The sequence below is a fragment of the Antedon mediterranea genome, chromosome 11 (assembly GCF_964355755.1).
Source record: "Antedon mediterranea chromosome 11, ecAntMedi1.1, whole genome shotgun sequence".
NCBI lineage: Eukaryota > Metazoa > Echinodermata > Crinoidea > Comatulida > Antedonidae > Antedon > Antedon mediterranea.
This window is the reverse complement of record NC_092680.1, coordinates 6,671,667-6,689,223: the sequence shown is the minus strand read 5'-3', so window position 1 is coordinate 6,689,223 and position 17,557 is coordinate 6,671,667. Positions and strand designations below refer to the sequence as shown.

Sequence of the window (17,557 nt, the reverse complement as noted above, 5' to 3'; positions counted from 1 at the left end):
CAACTCAACTACTGATATCATGCAATATGAAATTGTTACAAAAAGTTTAATAATATTTTCAATGTTTATGAATTGCTAAATGTTTTTCCATTTTCTCATATACCCCTTCTCTACCCCTGAAGATTGCAAAAAAAAAACATTATAAAGATTAATGATTGCAGTAATTGTTTATAAACAATAACCATGTTTATAAACATTAAGGGTATGTTCAGACTCGCACTTAAATTTAACACCACAGATTACCACATTACGTTATATACGAAATACAGTAGAAACAAATGCTGTAAGTCTGAACATCCCTATATACTGTGGTGTTATAGGGCCTGTTTCTGCTGCAACTGCTCAAAATACGGTATAAAAATACGGTATAAAATACGGTATTTTTTATACCGTATTTTTTAGTACCCCGTTTCTGCTAACAATACTTCTTGGGTGGTCGTGTTAAATTTCATCTTTTTTACCCAAATTGCCATTCATTTATTTGGTCGATAATTAAAAGTCGCAATAAAGGAAGTTTTACGTCTCACTTTCAACAGCCTAGCCCTAGTGATAGAGATGTTGTGAGAGCACAGAAAACATCGTAATGGGGACAATTAATTCGTTCCCTCCCTGAGTTATTGTATTTTGCAATGTTGTATTGCTTTCGCAGGCTCTTCAGCTTTGAGTTTACTTGCTTTGGAGACAAGTCTATTCCATACTCCTGCTTTATTTTTTTAGAAATGTCTTTATAAATGTGGTTGTCCCTTTTATTAGTTGGCCAGACATTTTAGCTTCCCCACACACATTTATTTAGTAAAACTGTGACGTCTTCGCTCCACATTTTCGCCGAATATATCTATACACGTGTGTAAAGCAGCTGACAGCGACAGAAAATAAAAACACGAATGTTGACCTTTTGTCATGTAAAAAAAAAAATACGGTATTTTTTATTGGCAGCAGAAACGGGTACAAAAAATACGGTATAAATTTGTAAATACCGTATTTTATCCACAAATTTTGTGGGGAAAATACGGTATACAAAATACGGTATATTTTTTATGAGCGCAGTTTCTGCTGCCAAAAATATACCGTATATATACGGTATTCAAAAAATACCGTATAATATACGGTATTTAGTTGGCAGCAGAAACAGGGCCTTAGAAGCAGTTTTTTTGCATAATAAGGTTGTGTTGATTTGTTTGTGCTCAAAAATTAGATACCGTAATATGATATTGAGACTGCTATTTAGTTGCTGCTGAAAAACACTCCTTTAAAAACAGTTATGCCGATACTACTGCAATATACACACACTTTCTGACCCCCCTCCTAAACATTTTACACAATTAGAGTTAGATTAAAATTAGTATTGTGGCAAAGAAAATTGGTGAAAGTGACATTAAATGAGAAAACAATATTATCATGACTGACTAAGAAAGCGTTTGAACATTTCTTTTCTATTACATTTGGGAAACATGACATAAACGTTACACGAATATTAATTTAGATTTATTTCCAGTCGTGTAACCTACAAAATCAAAAACATATGGCATTGAAGCAAAATCAATTACGAGTAATTTCCAATTTCAAATATTACGATATGAATTTGTCAATGTAAATTGCAGTTCAGTGTGATGATGAATTCCATGTTCTGCGTATGATGTTTTAGCTTCCATGCAAGCTTATATGATATAACAGGAAAATTTCTTTTTTAAGGTTATTTAAAAGTTTTTTCTATTATTATTTAATTATATTATTGTTTAAGTGGCAACAAATATGATGATAATTAATTAATAATGATTATTTCATAAGAACATAACTTCACGTATATTAGAACTGTTAAGTTTCTCTTGAGAAACGCAACAGTTTTTTTTTCAGAACTAATATATGTGGTGTACCGCAGACTTTATATCAACATTTGATTTCGCCATGCAAACCTTCAACAAACAATACAACTTAACTTCAATAGTTAAAAGGTTCATCTTGATCATTAGATTTTATTAGCTATTTTAAGGATTTCTTTTTGATTATCCAATAACAAATATTTGAATAGATTATGTTATTCAACCCAGCTTATTTATGAGTCCAGGCACCTTAGCAGGGAATAATTTCGCCATTGTAGCATAGCAAAAAGCTATACAAAAGAACCTTATTGCTACACATTTCTAAAATTGTGTAGCAAAAAAAGACAATACAAAACTATGTTTCTCGACTAAAAAATCAGTTTGATTTAATAGCAATAATTGCTAAACAAAATTTTAAAATGAAATTTTTCCCTGCTTAGAAACATTTTCAGGTAAAATTGCGGTTGCAGCTGTACAGTAGCTCTATTGACCATTCATTCTCTTATTATATAATATAATAAGCCAAGTGAAAATTAGGGAGATGCCTTAATACCTCTCAGGAAAATTTTCTCTCATACAGCCAAACAGTTTCTTTTGTCAAAATATGATTTATAAAATGTTGTTTATACCATCCTCAGTTTTTATATCACATGATCGTTTGTTCCTTTTTTCTCTTTTTTCTTGCCCTGTCCTGTCTGTGTGTTTGTGTACGCTAATTAATTTGTAATTTTTATTTATATTTATAATTTAGGGCTTGCTCGTCACAAGGTCTTTTGATTAATAGTTTTCTGTTTTTCATCTGGCGTTACTTTTTGAGTTTTGCCCTCTTCCTTCATTTCACAATTTATATTGGATATTTGTTGTTATTTTACTGCGGAAGAAAATAAATGTTAATTTGATTGATTGATTGATTGATTGATTTAATTAAATTATTGAAATTGAGTATTTTGTCCATATTTAGCCTAAATTATTTGGTGGGATTAAATACTAGAACACAAGATTATACTTGATCATATAGTACTAATTGTGTGAGGAATTAATGCAACTTATAGCTTCTAGTATAATATTGTGTGTACAAAATTTAATTCCATTTAATATGATACATAAAGTGAAAAGTAATGTTAAAACTGTTTTAGATTTGATTTTAATTGAGTTTATAAATGATTTCACCTCTATATACTAAAATGAAAGTGTCCACATTTCCTCTGAGCTTGTCATGTCGATCATATGAAACACATTTTTTTTTTTCAATGTTGTTTTGCTTCGGGATTAGTTCTATACACTCAACTGATTACATTTGGAGACTTGCACCTTTATCACTAATAACAGCAAATTATTAAAAATTGCGGGGGAATTTTTCTTGCCATATTTACTAACAAATTTAACTTCATAGGACTGATCAATTTATTGCCAGAATTAACTTGTCACATTTTTAATTTGTAATAAATACAGTGAAAGTTTGTGTAAACACTGTACATACCTCACTTATGAGATTTGGCCAAATGCCCCAAGAGATATTCAAGCTACACATTGAATCATAAGTCCTGCCTAAATTAAAATTGATAAATTGGCTGTAAAAACCTATGAAACTATTATGTTATGATTACAAATTTAATTTGGCTAATTATCACAGGCTATTAATGAATGCTAAAGCCCCTTGTGGATTTCTTGTTGTTTACTTTATCCTTCTTGTTGTCTCAAATTTAATCCCAGACAAATAAAATAGAAAATATCTTACTTATTATTTAACTTTGTGAGAATGAGAAAAATCTGCTCCAGCCGAGAATCGACCTGGAACCTTCTGCTTGATATGCAGACATCCTACCATTAGACCACTGAAACTCTTAATATCCTAGAACAACAAACATGTTGCCTAAAATACCTCTACCAGATCAAGACTCAATACAAGAGATCAAAACAATGATGATTGCTTTTCAAAATCACTTAGATTTACACTTTTTTATTCAGTTTTATTTAAATAACATTTATGATTAAATAAACCATGGTTTTCCTTAGTTATAATTTATTACATTTTGAATATAAATCTATAAATTTGTTATGGGTTTTCCATATTGTTGGTTTAAGATTAAAATGTTTCCAAAAAGTAGAAAGCAATTACAGATAAAACTATTAAAACAATATAAACGCTGATTGCAAAATAATGCACTATACTGAATTTAAATTGGATTCAGAAATTAAAGTATCTGTTTTACGATATTGAATGTTCATCTGTAACATTCTTTGGTCGCACTGGACCATTTTTCATATTTTTTTAATATATATCCCTTTAAGATTGTATGACAGGTCTGCTTATCTGGTTTGTATACGTCAGGGTACACGCACATGGATGAGGTTACGAGTATAGGCTTTAAAGCCCCTGGGAAATCAAGATATTTAATTGGTTAATCCACCCTGTACGGTGCTAAACTGCATAGTCAGCCTACATTGAGGGTCACCAGACACTTTCCACTAAGTCCCCAATCCACAGCGTTTTTACTATATAATTACGCACACTCTGCGGTTTCTTTCCGGGGCGGGTAAAAGGAAAAAGCCAATTTTAATCGAGACCTGAATTTTGTTGAGCTTTTAGAAAGTGAATGAGTGAATATCATAATAGAATTGTGTTGTGTAGTGGCCTCGTTTAACTTTGCCAATTACTGTTTGTATCAATTTCTCGACGCAACTTGTCAAACGAGATAGGATAAAGATTGTGAAAAAAATTCCCTTATCACTGTTCACGTCAATAAAAAATATGCTAGCGTCATTTGGCAGTTAATGTCAAGATGGTTTGACATTTTTCATATCGCTTTGAAATTTTTATGTAATTGTATATTTTTATTTAATTTAATGTAACATGTTCTAATTTTTTGTCTTCTGATAGTTCGTCCTACTTTTATTAATAATTGTATTATAGACATGTTTTGTTCGTGATGTTAAATACATTTTTAATATTTTTAACTCTATAAATGGCAAAGTAAAATTCCATGCTTAAGAGCATAAACGCACCTCTGAATTTAGATTAAATTTGGACATAAGACTTTGTAAATGTTTTATTTTCCACAAAGCATTTACACTTATAGAATTTCTTGGTATCAAAATGTTATGTCTACTTACAGACTGAAGTACAACAACTTGAGGGAAGCATTCAACCGAGTGAGGGCAGTCTCTCTCCATACATTGTACCTGATGCTGAGACTTTAACTAATCACCTGAATCTTGTCAAACAGCTTGCTTCAAGTGCACGTTTCATCGTTGTCATTCCTAAAGCAGGTAATGATTACCATACCATATCAATTCCGTACTGGTACCTCACAAACTTTACCATACCCAGAAAAATGAAATAACATGAGGTTTTTTAATTCTATAATATTTTCATAAATGCTTCTAACCATAGTGGACACTATCTAAAGGTATACTAGTACGTCACATGTCCCAAAGGCAGAAAATATGGTGCCAACTCATTCTTTCACTTATTAACCAATGCATGAATTGGAAAGTAGTAGAAATTATAAGTATTATGATATTTTTTTCGGTAAAATTCTATTTTAGCAATAGAGTGAGAGAACTTTCAGAAGACTCTTGCCGTCATCAGGAGAGTTGGGAGGTCTGCCATACCTACCTCACATCAATTACCATACCGTGCCAATTGCATCATTATTATACCTCATACCTTGCATGCATTACTATATGTATATTTCCCTGTCCATTTTTAACTCCTTGATAGATTATTAATTACGTTCAATTCAATACAGTGTGCAAAAATAATGATATCAGCACAATTTCTAACTGCTACTAGAGGCAATTCCTTAATAACTTCAACCTGCTATTAACAAAGGAACTAATTAGAAATTAACTTTTCTGGCCTCAAGTGTTGGCAAAAAAAAGTTATAATTTAAGATGGATAATTACCCAGATCCTATCAACTTATCTTTTTCTGATGCAATATTGTAGAAGTTGCGATTTCCTGATCTAATTATACTACCTACTGTATTATACTTATATTGTTTCTTAATGTCGACAGGTAAGTTTATTAAGACAATAGTGAATAAGGCTCTAATGTCATTGCATTGATAATTGCATTGATAATATCTCATACCGCTATTAAATCATTTCTATTGTTTGTAAGATAATAGCTTCTGGGTTTTTTTAATCAATTGCTAATAAAGAAAAAATGATCTTGTATTAATTAATAAAATAACCTTCCGAAATGTTAACTTGATTATAAAAGTTTTCAACAGAGAAACCTGAACTTGGTTCATACATTATATCATAATGCCTATTCTGTAGTATGTTTTGCTACCTATGCTACAACCATTCTCAATTTCAATGCCTATTCTGTAGCATGTTTTGCTACCTATGCTACAACCATTCTCAATTTCATTTATCAAAACCAACACCACTGGGATTACTACTGTTGTATTTTGTGCTTAAAAAAACATGTTGCAGTGCCTATTGAATTCCTATGTGATGAAGCAGTCTGAACATGTTTCCTAAAACATTTCATCATCATTTCATCCATTTTTAGCCCACTATAGGGTGAAGGCCTCCCCAAGCTGAGCCGGTCCCTTCCTGTCCTGTGCTGCCCTCATCCAAGATACACCTGCAAATGCAACAATATCATCTCTCCACCTCTTTTTTGGTCTTCCTCGGCCTTGTGTGCCTGTTCTTGGAGTCCATTCCATGATATATTTGTCCATCTCCAATTCTTGATTTTTTTGTCCTGAAATAAGATTCTGTTCTGAAACAAATTCTGTTCTGAAACAAATTCTGTTCAACTTTCTTTCCATACTTTTTTTTTTTATTAAACTATAAATTGTAGGCTAGTTATCAAGATTTATATATTCAGTATTGTATTATTTGTGTAAATCTAATTACATAAAAAACCTATAATATCAATTTCACTTCTTTTGGTCAACTCTCTGTAGATTTTTTGCTGTTTGATTTTACAACTTTTTTTTTCTAATTTGTCAGTTTTAATTTTACATTTTGGACATTTACCAAAAAAATCTCCAGTTTTGGTAGAGATTCCCGACATGGTGATATACAGTAAATATTTTAACTTGGCAAATAGAGAATATCGTTGGTGTCAGCATTAAGACAAAAATGAAAGTTTGTTTTTATAAGTGGTGAGTAATAAAATATAAATCACCACTCAATCTGCATACACATTATAAACACGAAGCAGTTTCCATGTCTGACACCATAATGAAATTGTAATTAAAAGCTCCTAATTGGTTAATTATAGTCAGTATTACTGCTACAGCTCGGAAATAATGAACCAATCAAAATTACATCTGACCTTTAATTGATTCAATTGGTCATGCTTCGTTTAACGCCTATACTGAGTGCATTTGCCAAAGTTTAATCAAATATTATACAGTTGTGAGAGGCTGTACATTAATACCAAGGTTTAGATAGTAATTTGTCACAGTCGTCTATAAGAAACTCTTTTTCCTTTTTTCAAGGTTGTGTTTAAAAGCTATTTATAATGAAATTATGTTTTAATACAAAGTTTTGGTGTGTTTTTTTCTCTTGAATTTGAGAATTACAGTTTGCATCCTGTACAGTGACTATAAGGGGTAAAAGCATTTCCCCTTGATGTTAAAGTATTTGTATGTTGAGGATTGGATTTAAAATGGAAATCAAAGTGTTAGAAGAGTTTAACCTTTTTTAGTGAGAATTACTACAGGAGGAAAGGCATAGCCTGATTCAGGGTGGAGAGCCAACCAGGACCTCCCTCAATTTCAATACGCAAAAAATTGGACATAAGTTTAAGTTTTTCATTTTACAATTTTTAGGCCATGGGAAGAAATTCATTCATTCATTCAATCTTTTATTTCGGAATCTCTGGTCCATAGAAAGTAAAAATTACATATAAATGAAATAAAATAAACAAGACTAATTACTACTACTCATCTCATAAATATTTTAACAAATAAAAGCGAATATGAATAATAAATAAAGAATTAAAGAATAGAATAGAAAAGGGAAATATTTTTTTAGTGAGTTCTGCTGCCCCCAGTGGGCTCAAGGGAAATTAAGGTGTCAGAAATTATGTACAAATAATCAAATTTCTGTAGTTCAACTGTCATAAAATTGGAGTTTTGATAACAACTGTTTAATAATACACTAATAAAAACAGATTCTTAAACGAAGTTTTATTTTGAAGCTTGGTTTCTGATTTGATTTGTGTCAGAAATGTCAACATGGAGAAACGCATAGTAACAGCCCTGCTAGTTTGTTCCTTTCAAATTTAATTTAAAGACATCTTAAGGCTCTCTTGGGTAAAAGTTAGTTTAATAAACATGGAAAGTGTATCTTTCTACAGACTTAAAACTAAAGATTTTGTAAAGTAATATATTTTCTTTATTAAATTTGTTAAGTTTCAAGGTTTAAGGTACCCTTGTTTTTCCTCACATCTCATTCAAAGTGTATATATTTTTGCACATCTTGGCTGCAACCTTTAGATGTTTTGCTCTGATGTAATTGTACTGATGTTTTCAATGTATCATCCAGACGTACAATTAACATCAGAGGAGAGCAAACATCTGACCTATTAACTTTGCTCCCTGATGCAAATCTACTTTGTATTAGTTAGCAATTGTTATCATTGTTAATACTATTTTCAATTTTTGAAATAAAGAAATACATTTTGTAATAGAAAATAAGATGCTGTTGTTTTTTTATTCTCTGAAATTTCTAAAAAAAATGTATTGGCATATAAACAGGTTTTGTAGTTGTTGTTTGTATGTGTGTCAATTTTTACCTTTTAGATAGATTGAATAATATTAAGATTATGTTACAATAATGAAAAATAAAGGGTTTTTAAAAGTTAAAACACTACTTCTTTACTCATTTTAGTTTTGGTCTTTTATTTTTTGGGCCTAAATCTAACCAGCTTTCTTAAATCTTTAAAGTTTCATCACTTTTCCATAAATGGTATTTCTAAGGTTTCCTAGCTGTTTTCTACCATGATTTGCAAATATTAAAGACAATTTGTTAGAATTGAATAAATAGACCTTTCAAAAAAAACTTCTAAAAATCTGTCAAAATGAATCATTCCATCTATCAATTATTATATCTGTCAATCATTTAATAAAATTGGTATTAACAGAAAAAAAAAAATCTGATTTCAAATTAAGCTTTCATTTTCAAATGTGGCATCACAAACGGTGTCGCTTTTGATAGGCAAGTGATATGCTTTTTTATTTGTCGTTTTAGTGATTGATACTTTGGACATGAGCAAGAAAACTCAGCAGGGCGCCCGAGACACGATCAAGTACCTCGAGAGAGAGTTCCACAAAGGAAACAGGTTCGTCACCTTAATAACTTTCTTTCTGTTTTTTGTAGGAATTTTGAAGTTAGTTTATATTTGGTCCATCCCCTGAGTAAAAATAAAAATCATCGGATGAGACGGTCAACTTGTGCTCACTTCTAATACCATAAAAACTTTTTTTTTCTTATGTTATTAAAAAATGTACTTACAGTTTTAAAATGATTGTAAATTTTCATCTTGTTTGTAATCACAAATGAATCACAATTTTTTTTTTATTGTTACCATTGGTTTGATAAAAAGAGTTGTATTTCATTATGTATTTAAGGTTGTAGAATAAGAGTAAACAAGACTAGAACTAATAAAAGCAATTGATTTACTAACATTCAGTTCAGACTTATAACAAAAAACTAAAATCTGTCCGAAATAAAAATAAGTAAGTCTTAGGGTAGACTTAAGTGTGCAGCTTGTTACCATTTCTCACAAATATGTTATACTTTAAAGAAATCAATTCAAACAAGTAAATGCTTTAATTTACCTATTTTTAGAAAACTCATGTTGTCCTGATTCTTTGATTTCTCTGTGGTATGTTGGATGAATTCAACAAATGAAAAAGCTTATTTACATTGAATTATGTCTAAAACAAAATCGCTTCGTCTGTGTTTCATTTTTTTATGCAACTGATTGACTTTTAAATTGCATTCTGAATCTATCTAATACTGCCTGACTTGTATACAATTTCTTTGCCAATTTCTTTTTCTTGTCTTTTGCCTTACACAAGCTACATGCTATACTGCAATACCTTTACCTACCTCCTGTCAACTCTAGTATCATCTTCATTTTCGTAATTAAGCACTTTTGAAAAGGAAATTATTAAGACATACATTTTAGCAGAGGCTATGATATGTACAGATGTTATGAAAGTTTCTCAAATTACATTATGAATCATCAAAATGGTTTGTTCATTGCTTTTCATTTTAAAGCATTTCTGAAGTTAATAACAATCTTTGTAGGTACCTGAGAGCTCAGAAGGAAAATGAGGTTGTTAAATCAGTGAAAAGAAAGAAGACAAAGAATGAGGATAAGCGAGTTTGGTAATATTTGTTTTCTTGATTCATAAATGATGAAAATCAATAATCATAATTTACTGCAATATTGTTATAAGTTAAAGGTTTCTTTTATTTACCCATAAGAAAATATAGTAAAAAACATCAATATATAGAGTGAAATATGGACGAAAAGGCAACTACATGCCTATTGATCTTAACTTCCAATTCTTTTAGAAGATATCAAGCAAATCATGTACAAATTAATTACATAAATATAATACAAAATAAAATCATTAAGATAACATAATAATTAAATTGTAAATCTCTATAGGTCATTCTATGGTATCTTGGACTGTTGCCGATACTTTGCTCATCAGAGTTCCGAGTATGACTCCAGTGGAATGGTTACAATCCTCACCAGCTACAAGATTGAGCAGACCTTGCCAGAGATTTTACACGCTCTCATCCAGAACACAAGATCTGAAGGAATCAATGTTGAGAATGTGACTGTTTTCCATGCTAAATGGAAAACACAGGGATGACGGATATGGAAGCATGGATCCAAGGGAATGATCTGAGTCAAAGAATGCTGCTACTACTACTTCAGCTATGTCTACATATTTTACCTTTACTTTAATTCATGGTAAGGTTAGTGGAAAAGAGCAGAATTAAGGAAGTTTACTCAAAGAGTTGTCCTCACTAAATGGAAGAAACAGAGATGACTGGTAGCAAGAGGATCAACACAGACCATCTGCAAATAGAACACAGAGTGAGCACTAGATATTTTGAAATTGTGTCGAGAAAAAAAATGGACTAGAATATCAACTTAATATGCAAAACCAGAAGATTGAACTCTAAGGATGTTACTGCAAGAAAACATACAAAACAACTACTATGCATGTAACTAAGTATAAAGTCATGATGGTCATACATGAACACATCGAGCAAAGTGAACATACATACATAATTGGCTTCAGATATAAATCTTGTGAGAATAAAAAATAAAGGAGAATTCTAAATTTATTGTATACAGAGTCAGAAAGAATGACCAACTCTAGATAGATTTATTGTAAAATCCAGTGGAAGAAACTTTCAAAGAAGTAAAGAGAATGTTGTGATGTCTAGCAGAAGTTATCAACAAGAATGTTCCTGTAGAAATTATACATCTAAAAGGTTTGTACTTAAAGAAGTTCATTCATATGGTATTTCTATTTCATTATTTTTTCGCGCCGCGTCTTTAGGCAGTTATAGTCCAGGACGGAATCATTACAAAACAGTATCAATGCGGGTGCTATTACTTACGAAGACTAAAAAATGGGAAATTGTAAACTTGGACTGGGCATGCGCACACACTAAATCACGTCTGGGAGAAGAGAGTCTATGAATACATCTGCTGATATTAAATTTTCCGTTGAATGGCCCATGCACATTACACAAACTAACAACGTAACCAAATAGAGCATTTCGGGCGTACACAAAATGTTTACTGATTTTTAAACAAAAATGGTTGATAATTTAATTTATTAAATAGAATATCAATACAAGCATCATTTAATGAAGGAAGAACAATTATAATTAAATCTGTCAATGAGTCGAGCAGCATTTTTCTAGTTAGAAGGCTTCAAATGTCATGGGTTGATGTGCACTTGATGGGATGTTGTTAGAAACTTGTTTGCCTGTTGGCCTGGATTCTAAGAATTCATTACATAACATGGCTTTGTAACAGTTTTTTACTACTACATGGTTTTGTATATGTTAAATTAACTATCATTGATAACCATTGGATTGAACATTTTCTGAACATGGATTGTAGCTTGATGATTAAGATGCCCGGCTTCCGATCAGAGTGTATTGGGTTCAAATCTCATCACATGTCAGGATATTTTCTAAAGGCGTTGTGTGTATGTTTGCTTTGTGAACAGGATGGATTTCGCTTATGGCTATCCTTGGCAGTTTGCCTGAAAAAAGAAAAGAACAAAGAAGGCAGTTTGCCTTAAAAAAAGAAAAGAAAACATGGAAGCCAAATCATAATTGAGGCATTATTTCAACTTAGCCGACAAACCTAAAGTCTTTTCATTTTTGCCCACTGTGGTATTATAACAAATGAAAAGTGTAGTTGATAGGTTACGTAACAGCTCAAAATACACAGCGACAGACTTTTTTCATTGTATTATCTCAAGATATATAGCCAATGACATTTTTTCATTGTGTTTTTTTCTTTTAAAACTTCAATATATAGCCTATTTTCTCTGTTGCATAAAGAAACTCCGTAATAAGAAATTGGCATGGACTGCAAATGGTTTTAGAGGATGTAATACAATTACGCAGACTATTTAACAGTATTACATTTCGTTCGTAATCAATTTTTAATAATCTTAATTTTTTGATTGAGTAAGAATACCAACTGATCAATTTGTGAAAGAATACAAATTTTGAATACTGACTTTCTGGATGTTTTTAGACCACTGGCAAGTTATAACATACATGCATTGATGTCTGTATGTGGTTGGACAGCAGTAGATGTTTATTGAATAATTTTTTAGTTTCTAATAATGATGATCAATATTACAGTTATTATAATACTAGTTTCCATCATCATTCGGGGATGGTGACAACCTCAAATTATCTACATAGATCAGTGTTTATTAAATTTATTTGAAAATAATCATATTAGCAGATACAATTTCTAATTTAAATTGATAATTTAGAGATTGTACTTGATCACAATAAATTGAGTTGAAAGTGGAAATATGAATGCTTGTGTCTTCTGTGCTTATGTATATATATATAGATATAAAACAGACATAGACTGCTACCTATTTTTTTTTATTACATTCTCCACATTCTCTGGAATCTAATTTTGAGGTATGGAAATGGCCTAGAATTACTGAATGTGGGCTGTCCCAAAGACATTTTGAAAAAATGATATTCTAACATAGATGAATGGCAGTTGTGCAGTTTATTTTTTGGAGATAGAGGACGTTTTGAGTAAAAAGCATGAGTGAGAGTACTTTTATTTTGTAAATGCAGTTTGTGAGGATTTTGTTGGATTTGGAACAATTTTGTCAAAATTTCACATTCAAAAATATTTATGAACATTCAGTTTTGAACGTTGATATAGATTCACTATTTTTTTCAGATTACTTTTTCATATTTTATTATTGTGTTTTTCATTTAATGAGAGTTTTAACCCAATCGACAAAACAGATAATTCCTTAAATGAAATATGTAAGACTTAATTTCATTTCTTGTTTTGTTCATCTGAAGTCCCTTCTGAATTGATGAAAGAGTATTAACTTCTTAATGCTGGATTTTTATGGTTTGAATGCCATAATGTTCAATATTACTCTGTTCTTGGAGATGAAAAAAATCAATTTAAACGAAAATACTTATTGCACTTTTTACTGCAAAATATTACTGTTAATAATAGTAATTTATAATATTAGAAACTTGCAAAACGAATTCATTGTTAAGATTGTTTTAGGTTGTGGTGAGAGTGAGTTTTGGCAACTTTAATGTACTTGTCAGTATCTGTTTAATTTGTATGTCTAGACACCACAGGAGTGAAAACTCACTTAAATGTCTGCTTTAAAATTAATTAGAATTGTTTGTTTTTGAAAAATGATGGTATTACCATGGAGTATTACTGTATGAAGTTATTAAATGCAAGAACATAAACAAAAATGGTTCTTAAAATTTGCAATGTGAATGGAAACATTAAAATGGAGGACTAAAAATGTTTCATAAACCATGATATGAAGCTTTGAAAAAGACTAATTGGTGATATTGAGAGCTGGAGGAGGACTTCCAGTGCACTTTACATTTCAAGCAGAAGTTTTGTTTATTCAAAACTACTGAATCAAGTCTGTCGAACACTAAAATGTGACCTAGTATGGTGTAAGATGCAAAAGAACAACTCTTTAATACCCTTTAAAAAGCCTATGGCAAAACTCCAAAGTTTACACACCAGACGTCAACACCGACATTTTGTATGGTGTGTGAGTTGTGTGTAAACTCTAGAAATTTGCTAAGCAATGTAAAATTCTTGTTTCAAAGTTGTATTCAGAACTATATAGGAATCACACTTGTATTAGTCAGATTCATGAAAAGCAATTTTATGAAGTCACAACATAAATGTTATATTTAAGTAATACTTTGATATATATCTCCTCTTATAATGTTAAGCTCATGGGGGCCCTTGCGATGTTTGATGTCAGTCCTACTTGATTTTTACAAGTTAGCACAGACAACCTTGTAACGCGTTTCTGTCTCGTAAAAGAAAAATCATTTAAAAGATTAAGATTAATAATCTATAACCAAAATATTAAACATGAGTCAAAGAAGAGACTTAAGAATTGGCATAATTACAGTTGATTTTACCTTGAATCATACGGGTGACTTATAGTATAGCAAATGCTAGTAGAGATTACAAAATTTAGTCTAATATGATTTCGATTTCCATATTTAACATCCTAGAGGGTTTTACCTAGACAAGTGTAGATCTTGTGATATTTCTTAAAATTAAGGAGGAGGGGAGCTTGAAATCTTTCTTTCAGTTTCTTGTCACAATTTTTGTTTAAAAGAAGTACATAATTGTTTGTAATTTTGCTCAGAACTGGCCTTATAATTGTGCTTTTTTATTAGATAAAATAATTTTAATTTATGCCTAATTATTACAATTATAGGGTGGGGAAGCGAGTCTGGCACATACCCTTCCTTCCTCCCATAAATTGTTTTAATTGCAATGCAAAAGATAAAACATTTAGGCCCTGGACTCAACTCTATTTCAGAATCCTGGATCAAGCATTTATATAAATTTAATATAACAACATTTTCTAATTTCACAGATTGTTTTATGTAATACTAATAGAATGTGAAAATGTTCTATGCATGAGTTGACAATAAAATGAAGGTTAATTTAATTGCTCTATTTCCTTTGTTTACTTAGATAGATCTATATTAGTCAGGAAGTTTCACTTTTGCCTCTGTGTTTATATCTCATTTGATACAAACAATTCTTTTAACCAACTCATTAGAGAACATGAAATTGTACTTTTACAGAAATGAAACCACCAAACAGAGATTATTATTAGGTCAAACTTAATCAGATAATTGCCTCATTGTTCTTTCTCTTGATAACAAAACATATTCAGAAAAGTGTTTTCTGCTATTGAATAAAGAGGGACGGAGAAGTAGAGATTGCAGTACTGTATTTTCTTTCCAACATGTTAAGGCAGAAATCATGAATGCAAAATGATATCAATATGGCATAAATGAATGATGTGTGACGTAAGCATAGATAAGAATCTTCAATCAATGCAGCGTTATTTTTCGATCCATTGTTTTTAGGCAGAGATCATATATATGCATGAAATTAATTATATATGGCATAAATTAAGACCTTGGAGATGGCACTCTGCAAGTTAGTTCTCTGGCTGAATGCTTAGTGTTAAGCTTTCCATTTGGTAGACCAGGGTTCTAAACACCTTGTTGTTTGTTTTTCTTTTTTAATGAAAGTGATGTTGGCAAAAAAATAAATAAAGCAAGTTCAGCATGTATACATGGCAGAATATATATACATACCCTTAGTTCCTTCATCTAATTTTTCACTTGATTACCAGGCACTTAATGGAGCATTTATTTAGCTACCCAGAACAGTTGAACCAATGCCCTTTTCTATTCCCCTGATCCGCATCAGAGATCAGCTCCAAGAAGAAACTGAAATGCTCTTTTTTCCAATTTGTCTTCAATTTATTGGGTATAACTACTACTAGTAAACAACATTTAGAAATTTAATTTGCTATTTGTTTGTGTATTATGTTTAAGTTATTGTGGTTTTCCTTGTTTATTCTGTTATATTTGTTTAGGACCACAATGGAAATAAGTTTGCCGTCTCGGTACTTTTTGTGTTTTTTATCCTATTGATTTTGTATCAGAATAAAGAAAAAAAAAAAACAAAAAAAAAAAAACAAACCATAATAATTATTATACGGTATTAAATACTAAATATAAATGAATTTAAGAATTTATTTTTAACAAATCAATCACAATTAACTAAATATATATATATTGTATTAATTTTAGTAGTATTTTAAATTTATTTTGAAATGTTGGTTTTAATTTTTAGAATATAGATTGTTGTAGGTAAACAATTCCAAGGTAACTCTGATTTCTCAACAGGTTGAAATATGCCCCTGTCAGTTTACAGGTTCTGTCAGTATTACATCGCACATACCAATAAAAGCAGGTGTATTCATGGGATGTGAAACATCTAACGTCCCAGAGGTTTCCCACGGATGTGAGTCGGTTTCCTACGTACATTTCTGATCACCGCAACTTGTTAGAAAACTGAACAGTCAAGAACAGCCGTTAGACAAACACTTGTTCACTCATTCTAGTAACAGTGTACCTTGACCTGTTAAGATGATTCTCAAGACAAATCGAACTTCGTTTACTCACCATTTATACCCAAAGGACAACATTGTTGAAAATAATATGATTATACTTAACCTATGTTAAGCAACTTTAAACTTGTATTGCTTGCACATAGTTTTGATGGTAATGGTAATTAGAATAAGTAACATTGTAATGAGAGTTGGCAGGTTATTACCTTCCTCGTTTAGACAAGAAATCCAATACGAAGAGGAAATCATTTTTGTCCTTCACACTAAAATACATGAAATTTTACATGAAATGTTGGCATTTATTACTAAATTACTTCTGGAATATTATTGTAAAGATCCGAAGGAAGATTTTCACTCTGTTTATTTTGTTTTAGTAAATTTTAAAGATGCTATTTCTATCATTTCTAATCAATAATTTATAGCCTACAGATTCACTAATGGTTGTCCTATGCAATATTAATATCTTAAAACTACATAAAAATTTATTTATTTTCACTTTGTAGAATTTATAATTATTGCAACAAAATCTGTTGCATCAATTGGGCCACTCCAATATTTATATTATAGAACTACAGTACTATAATCTTTGGCCACTCCCACCTCTCCTATTCACTTAAACTAACGCTTACATTATATTTAATGTAAGGCTGCCCTCTGTTGGTAACATCTTTCCCAATAACATGCTTGAGTGCACATGAGTTCATCTTCTAGTCAATAAAAGGCTTTTATTTTGTGTATTTGAAGTGTTTGCTTATACAATTTGCATACATAATTTACAATGTCAATTATGCTAAAAGGGTCGTTGGATTGCAGTCGATTATCATCTTAATAATAAAAGAAGGTCTGTTTTTCTACTAAGGTTAATAATTAATTATGTAGAATATAGACCACACTGTTATAGGCTACTGTTAATGTTTTGTTCGCTTTATAAAGCTGAATATTGTATGGAATCCCAAAAGGTAATATGCTATCAATCCCAGTGATTGGCTATCACTCTCCGTGTATCACCCT

General features: G+C 30.8%; 1 protein-coding gene across 2 annotated transcripts in view; it reads left to right on the top strand.

Moving 5' to 3' along the window:
* LOC140062488 (nonsense-mediated mRNA decay factor SMG5-like) overlaps window positions 1-16,843 on the top strand; it is a 71,802-nt gene extending 54,959 nt beyond the window's left edge. The window contains exons 16-20 of one of the 2 annotated variants that reach the window (XR_011847487.1): window positions 4,937-5,090; window positions 9,042-9,132; window positions 10,107-10,187; window positions 10,474-11,315; window positions 16,323-16,843. Coding sequence is in view for 1 of the 2 variants with exons in the window: in XM_072108728.1 (XP_071964829.1) it covers window positions 4,937-5,090; window positions 9,042-9,132; window positions 10,107-10,187; window positions 10,474-10,684 (537 nt within the window). In the remaining variant the exon portion in view is untranslated. Of the gene's footprint in view, window positions 1-4,936; window positions 5,091-9,041; window positions 9,133-10,106; window positions 10,188-10,473; window positions 13,166-16,322 lie in introns of those variants that run through there. The other variant, XM_072108728.1, reaches the window with a different exon arrangement.
* The last annotated feature ends 714 nt before the right edge of the window (window positions 16,844-17,557 follow it).